This window comes from Cyprinodon variegatus, unplaced genomic scaffold (genome assembly GCF_000732505.1).
Source record: "Cyprinodon variegatus isolate N-32 unplaced genomic scaffold, C_variegatus-1.0 Scaffold632, whole genome shotgun sequence".
In the NCBI taxonomy this organism is placed as follows: Eukaryota; Metazoa; Chordata; class Actinopteri; order Cyprinodontiformes; family Cyprinodontidae; genus Cyprinodon; species Cyprinodon variegatus.
This window is the reverse complement of record NW_015151085.1, coordinates 622416-629574: the sequence shown is the minus strand read 5'-3', so window position 1 is coordinate 629574 and position 7159 is coordinate 622416. Positions and strand designations below refer to the sequence as shown.

Genomic DNA, 7159 nt, shown 5'->3' with positions numbered 1-7159 from the left:
GCTCATATTATCCGTCTCTTTGATTCGTCATCTATTTTCCTGCTGCGACCCGCCTCCAGGGAGGTTGGCTACTGTTCTTAAATCTCTCTAATATTGTCCTTTAGTTACTTTGACCAGTGTTGTTATTGGCAGCCATCTTGGATTTAGTCTTAGTTTTAGTCTTCAGGACAAAAACTATTATTAGTTTTAGTCACATTTTAGTCAATAATATAAGTGATAGTTTTAGTCTGGTTAAGTCGACTAAAACTTAAAAAGATTTTAGTCTAGTTTTAGTCAGTTTTATGTTGCAATTCATAAAACAGAGAACCTTTATAATGTCTAATAACAACCAGATTCCTGTCCAGACTGACAGCTCTTGCCTAGATGCTACCATTCCCCGTTATAGAATGCTGTCATTCAGTTCATTGATGCTGTTAGGCAGAAAACTTTGATATATAGAATTACAATTAACTTCTTTATGAATTAATTAATGCTCTACTTTATAAAAAGGTGTCTCACAAAAGCTGTGAAAATAGAAGATCCAGTTCAACACATCATATTGGTTAAAATAGCTAACAATCAATACAAAATCAATACAAAAAAATGTAAAATAAACGAATGGTTTCAGACAAACAAGGTTTCCATCCAAAAGCAAACACTTCCTGGTTTACTATAAATTATGTGTTACACACAGATCAATCAATCTCATTACTCCAAAAATTAATCTGAGTCTTTATCCAAAAATAAATGGTATGCAATGATATTTTTGCTTTAGATATAATTTAGAGATTCCTTTCGGTAGAAGTTAAAGAAGGTTTAGCATCATCTCTTGTGAGCTGGAAGAAATAAATCCTTAATAGTTTGACAAAGGGACTTTTATGCTTGGCAGAGGATGATCAGCCACATAGTTTATTAGGTAGTGAGGGCAGGAAGAGCCATACTGCTGAGAGCGAACCATCAGAGTGGAGCATAAAGCGCAGACTCTGAGCTAAGCTGCGTAAAGACGCATTTCTGCACAAACACAGCTTGAAGAGCAGAGTGTGTCAGAGAGCAGCACGGCTCATACTTGTTTCTAACAGTTTACAGCACAGTGATGCTTTTTAAATGTCTGACAGACCATCCGCTATTTTTTTAGTTAGTCTCGTCAATGAAAACTCACCCATGACTCATCATGTTTGAGTCATCAAAGATTCATGTTTAGCTCGTCAGTTCTCGTTATCATTGTGGGAAAAAAGGAGCATCAACGAAATCATTTCATCATCGTTGACGAAAACAACACTGGGACTCAAACACATTAGTCACAGGAACATTAGGTTGCTATGAGACGGTCTAACAACTTTACCTTCAATATGTTTTTCTAAAATTTTTATTTCAAATCTTCTAAAACTACTCTTGCCTTTGCTTCCTCCAGTCCGGTCCAGGTTGAGTGTGGTACACACCAGGCCACCTAACAGCACAGTGACTACCTGTAGCTCAACATATAGTCCCAATGACTGATTACAAGAGTTTAGACACCTGGGATACTAATTAGTGGTCCCTTTGGTCACATTATTTTCAGTCTTTTCTAAACCAACCATAACTTTTGTCCAGGCCTGCTTCTACAGTTTATCTATTAAAGTCATTCTGGTAAATAGTGGTTAAAATGCAATGTTTGACATTCATTTGTTCATTTTCATTGAATTTTCATTACTTTTTCTCAAGTTCTGTCTGTGACCATTGTGGGTTTTTCTGTCATTAAACCAGGCGTACCAAGACTTTTGTCTATGAGTGCATCTACACCTTCAATTATTCCACATTAGTTCCGTACATTTACATCCTGATTAACCAGCTCATTGTGGTGGTTAAGGTTGAAATTACATGAATAAGTATTTAAGTAAAAGTTGGAAAAGTTTAGAGTACTTCTGTATCATTACTTTTTTTTTTTTTTTTACTTTCACAGCATCTGACAGGCTGTTTGCAGGTATGTTCCTGCTAAAGGCACTGTCACAACATAATGCAGCCACCGCTATCTGTCACAGATGGGAAATACACTTTAAATATTCTGCTACTCATAACAGTTTGAATTTAAACCATAAAATCCAACTTTTGTCTGATCAGAGATTTTATTTAAGCACCTTGTTTCAACTCATCACTGTTTAAAGACGGTGTTTGTTCACCAATGCTTTCCAACAAATCGCTCCAACCTTCTCAGAACAGCTGGATTAATATTAATGTTAAATGTTGAATTATAGATAAAGTGTATGGGCGACTCAAAACAACTAAGACGCTGATCGGCTGATTAGGGAAATCCTTGTTGACGCGCTAAAAAGTTCAGTCCAAGATGCAGTTCAGATCCTTTTGTTTTATTGATCTTCAAAACATGCAATGCAGCATACAAGAAAAAAACAAATCCACAGGTATGAGACGTGATCAAGCGTAAAATAGAACAAAAACATCCAAAGCTTAAAGTGGTCAGCAAAAACTCCCCTCACCCACTCACTGAAACTCACCAGGTGAGCAAAACAGGTGATCTTACAAATCACTGCTGACATCTCGTGATCCAAACTATGCCTATCCACCACAAAGTGATTTTTGAACGCAGATGTTTCACCACAGCAGCTACCATCCACTAATCTTTGGATGCATCCCTTCTATAGCACATCTGTTACCAAACTCTCTGCAGACCTGATTCAGCTCTCCTTCAGCAAGGATGCATCTAAAGGTTGATTTTTATTTGATTTTTTTGTATTCCAATAAATACAAGGAGATTTGTAGCTACGATGAGACACAAAGTAAACACTTTTGATAGTGATGCACCATTAGCATAGATTTCGTCTAGATTTTTGAATAACAACATCACTAAGTTTTATATCTGAAGAAGCAAATTAATGACAACTAAACCTTTTTTGACATCTTTATAATGGATGTCAAACTGTAACTTGATTCAATTTTAGAATTTAATAAAAAAAAAGGCTATAAAAACAAAAAAATATCACAATGAAATCAGTTTATCTAACTTTCTACATTTATACCTGAGCTTTATCTGATATTCTTTTTAGTTTTGTTTGGTCAATTGTTTATTCTTCAGTTTTCTGATTTTACTTTGACTTTACATGTCACTTGATTTTTAATACAATTTTTTTTTCTTACACAACTCTCATGGATATGAAAGTAAATTCTTTAATAAAGTTTGAATAAATGCTGCATAATCTTAGATTTTAAATGTGGGTCATGATCCCTTTATTAATGCATTACTAAAGCTCATCTATTTAATGGTGGATGAAACTGGTTCTCTTTCCACAGTCCTGTTAAGTTTTCTAATTAACTTTTTAAGTAAGAAGCTGAAACATCATGAGAACAAATCTTAAAATGATTCATGTCAAATAAATAAATGAAAATACAAACCTTTCTGCTTCCCAGAATCCTCTGCTGCTGCCTCCTTTCTGAAACACAGAAACCCCATCCCCGTTAGATTAGCTTTACATGCAGGTGTGCGTGTGCGTGTGCGTGTGTGTGTGTGTGTGTGTGTGTGTGTGTGTGTGTGTGCAGCCCTCCTACCCGCTCTGCTCCTGCTGGTATCTGTCTCCATAAGTGGAGTAGAGCAGGATGAGGAACTCAGCCAGCCCAGCATCACTCAGGCTGGTCCTCCTGCGGAGCTCGCTCCACACCTTATGCGACTCTCCGAGGTAAACCCTCCTAACGTCGTACTTCTTTCGGGATTCCAGCCTCCTCTGAGCTCGGTCTGAGTCCGTGAGCCTCGGTCGACCCCTGCACCGCCTCAGAACACCTCCGGTTCGGTCGGTCTCAGAAGGACAGCCTACCGGACAATGCGCCATCTTGGAATTAATGCCAACAGCTGATCCCGTGATTAGCTGGAGTTGTGTCAAACATCACAAAAAGCTTTTTACTTTGGTTTAAGTTTTTCTAGTTAAACTTCTCACAAAACAGAAGGAGTGAGAATTAATATGTGGAAGAGTTTATGTGAATATAAAGCAGCAATATTGAAATGTCCAATTATTTCGATGGAGGAAGTGCACTGGTTTCTACCCGGAGCATATTAGGTGACGGACCGGTGTCCCACCTCGTAAACATTCGCGGGAAACTTTTGAGTTTTATCTGTTTTCACAGCTACTATTAGTTTTTTTGGTGATGACTGACATCCTAACGTTGGTGTTCAGGACCTTTTCGTCACAGACGGGTCAAAACAAGGACCCCGGTGTTTGTCCTCCAGCAGCAGCAGCAGCAGCCCCCCGCTGCAGCAGCCTGGTAGTGGGGCAGCACCGCCTCAGCCGCTCCCTGCTGCTGCTGGCAGCCGTGACCGCAGCCTCGGAGCTCGGCATCAGAGTGACTTTCTTCGCGCAGAGCCAGATCCAGAGCCTCCCGGTGTGTCTGCAGCGATGCAGCACGACCCTGAGCCCAGATGGTCTAAAGGTAAACAACGGTAGACACTACTACCGTAAAACATGTAGCAGAATACCTGAAAAAAAAAACAACTCCCCTTTTATCCCTTTATTCTGTTAAAGGTCAGAAAATGCAAAGAAAATATCAGGACTGCAACTATAGATTCATTTTGTTTTAATCTGTTGATTATTTATTCGATTAATCGAATAAATAATAATCAGACAGGCAAAGATTCCCTTAAAGAATATTTATTTACAAAAAACAGGTGAAAATAAAACTTTTCCACTTGAGGAGTTCTGGCTAGACCATATTGACAGGCGAAAATGTTTTTTTTATGTTAAATGCTAAATGTTTGCTTTTTTTCTTTAGTTTTTTTTTCTTTACAATTTTGTTATGATTCCTGCTCTGAGTGGCTATGTCAGCAAAAAAACATGTTTTAAGGTTTCTACACTCCTGTAACAATTATTCGATTACTAAATTAGTTGACAATTATTTTAATAATCGATTAATCACGATTTATCCGATTAATTGTTTCAATCCCAGAAAAGATCGTTTTTTTATTAAGCACCCCTCAATCATACCCTTAAACCAAATTTAGTGGCTCTTAAAGTCTCTATTTAATAATCTGATCAAAGTTGTCTATAAATAAAACTCACTATTAGTAAGTTGTTGCATGTTGGTGCTCAAACTGCTTGGGTTTAAATGTTATAAGCTCTTATCAGACCTCAGTACTGTGGAAAACTTTAAGATTTCGATAAAACAGCGGCCCCTGGTGGTCACCTAGCCCAATTGCAACCTTTCAGGACAAGCATGTTTTTATCACATCAGCATTGAGCATTCAGAAATTAGATTTTTTTATTTATACTTACTGAATATATCATCATTCCTATTTATATATTTGAATTCAATATTAGATTGTTTATTGATATCAGATAGACTTTATATTCACCACCTATATTTTTGTTCATAGAAGTAATGAAGTTTACAGTGCAAAAGAAAAAAAAAGCTCAGACACTTACGCACAAACCTTAGATGCATCGCTGATTAAATCAACACAATGCTTTAGAACATCTCAAGCCATTTTAATAGAAAAATTGAAGCAATAAATGAGATTTAGAGCTCCAAATGCTGTCAGTCATGCAACTATTATTTAAACACCTGTGTTAACCTTTCCCTACATATAGAATTAAGCAAACTCTAAAACCTCTGTTTCATTTCCTTATACTACTAATGTAGGACCATTAGTTAGAGAAACACCTCAGTCACTCACTGCTCTGATCTGCAGCTGAGGTGGGAGATGTCACTCGTTGATGGACCAACCAATTGTTTATTGCCTTTATAGAAGAGTGGAAAGAACTGTTTAGATAATCTGTTAATGTCTTATTTTATTTCTTTTTTAGTTTGGCAGCAGCCAGAAGGGAAAGACAGAAAACATGTGAAGGAAAATTATCTGGTCGGAGGATCCTAAAATTGAACTTTGCTGCAATGCCATGCTTAGCAGAAAAACTCACCTTCCACAACATGAAGCTTGGTGGAGGCAGCGTCATGCTGTGGGGATGGTTTTCCTGAGAAGGCACTTTTAACCTTCTTTAGAGTTAAAGTGAGAATGAATGGAGCTAAATGGAGGGAAATCTCAGTGAAAATTTGGTAGAAGCTGTTATGAAGCATCTGTTCTTTGCATCCGTTTAGCTTCCTTCCTGCATGGCCTGCTGTTGGGAGAAAACACTGAAGTCTGTGTTTAATGGAACCAAATATGAAACATATTCATGTTTTTCATAGACTTTTGTCAGGTGCCGTATCTCCAGTACATAAGTTTAATTTATTTTTAGTTTTTTTTAACATAAAGAGCCTTCCTTTATATTTGATGTTTGTTTTAGGATTGCTGAAAATTAAGAAACTATTACTTGATTGGGAGTCTTAGTTGAAACTCCAGATGCAGATGTGCTGCAGTGTTAGTAGTTATAGTTTCCAGCTGTTTTCAGTCTTTCTACGTTTGTCATTTTGGTGTTTTTTTTTTTAGAAAATCACGTTTTCCTATCCGCGGACGCTGGAGGAGCTGCTCCAGCGGGTTGCCAGCCTCCATGAAGCCCCTCTACCTCCCTCGCTCATCATCATCGACAGACTGGACGGCTTCCTGCGGGACCCCGGCGCCTGCAGCCACGCTGGGTTCCACTCAGGAGAGCTGTCCTGCGCTGCTCATCTCGCTGCTCTGCTCTGTGACACAGCTGCTTTTCTCACAGAAGTCCTCCAGCAGAGGGGGCCCAGCTCCGCCCCCTGCCGGGTCATCGCCTCCTTCCTCTCAGATGTTGACGGCGGCCAGGAAAGCAAGGATTCCTCAGCCACAGACCCGGTTCTGGATGTTCTTGATCGCTATTTCCAAGCTCGCTGCACTCTGGATCAGGACGAAAGCTATGAAGCAGCAGCAGCTGCTGCGCAGGAGATGTGGCACATATACCTGTCTGGAAGAAAAGTCTCAGAGGATGGAGAGGAGGGAGCTGCCTTAGCAGAGGAGTGGAAACTCCTCTGCTTTCCTGATGGTTTAATGAAGTTTAAGTCTGTTTAAAAGACTGTGGTTAAAAAAAATTTTACTTTTATTCAAGGAAAAACATTTCTTGAGGACATTAAGTAAACATACATTCCTGTTATTCTGGGTTGATGTATTTCATAAACTGTTATTTATCAGCTAATGATTTCTGAACTCTTATCTGAGGTTCCTTTATCAGATACAGGAATCAGACTTTTCCCTGAATGATACTGATTGTTGTTTTCCTTTGGGGGCCGACATGCCCTTTACTTTTCT

At 38.6% G+C, this 7159-nt stretch overlaps 2 protein-coding genes across 3 annotated transcripts in view; one reads left to right on the top strand and one right to left on the bottom strand.

The window, feature by feature from the left end:
* znf653 (zinc finger protein 653) overlaps nt 1-3938 on the bottom strand; it is a 17970-nt gene extending 14032 nt beyond the window's left edge. For both annotated transcript variants that reach the window (XM_015393245.1, XM_015393246.1), the window contains exons 1-2: nt 3517-3938; nt 3364-3401 (exon numbers count right to left, since the gene is read on the bottom strand). In XM_015393245.1, the coding sequence (XP_015248731.1) occupies nt 3364-3401; nt 3517-3794 (316 nt within the window). In that variant the 5' untranslated portion in view covers nt 3795-3938. The remainder of the gene's footprint in view (nt 1-3363; nt 3402-3516) is intronic.
* Nucleotides 3806-7159, top strand: swsap1 (SWIM-type zinc finger 7 associated protein 1). The gene is made up of 2 exons (XM_015393247.1): nt 3806-4389; nt 6380-7159. Exons 1-2 carry the CDS (start codon nt 4108-4110, stop codon nt 6920-6922), a joined length of 825 nt encoding a protein of 274 aa, XP_015248733.1. The 5' UTR covers nt 3806-4107; the 3' UTR covers nt 6923-7159.

Coding starts and splice junctions, on each gene's coding strand:
- swsap1 (XM_015393247.1), top strand. CDS start 4,108: ATGACTGACATCCTAACGTTGGTGTTCAGGACCTTTTCGTCACAGACG. Junction 4,390..6,379: donor TGAGCCCAGATGGTCTAAAG/GTAAACAACGGT, acceptor TTTTTTTTTTAG/AAAATCACGTTTTCCTATCC.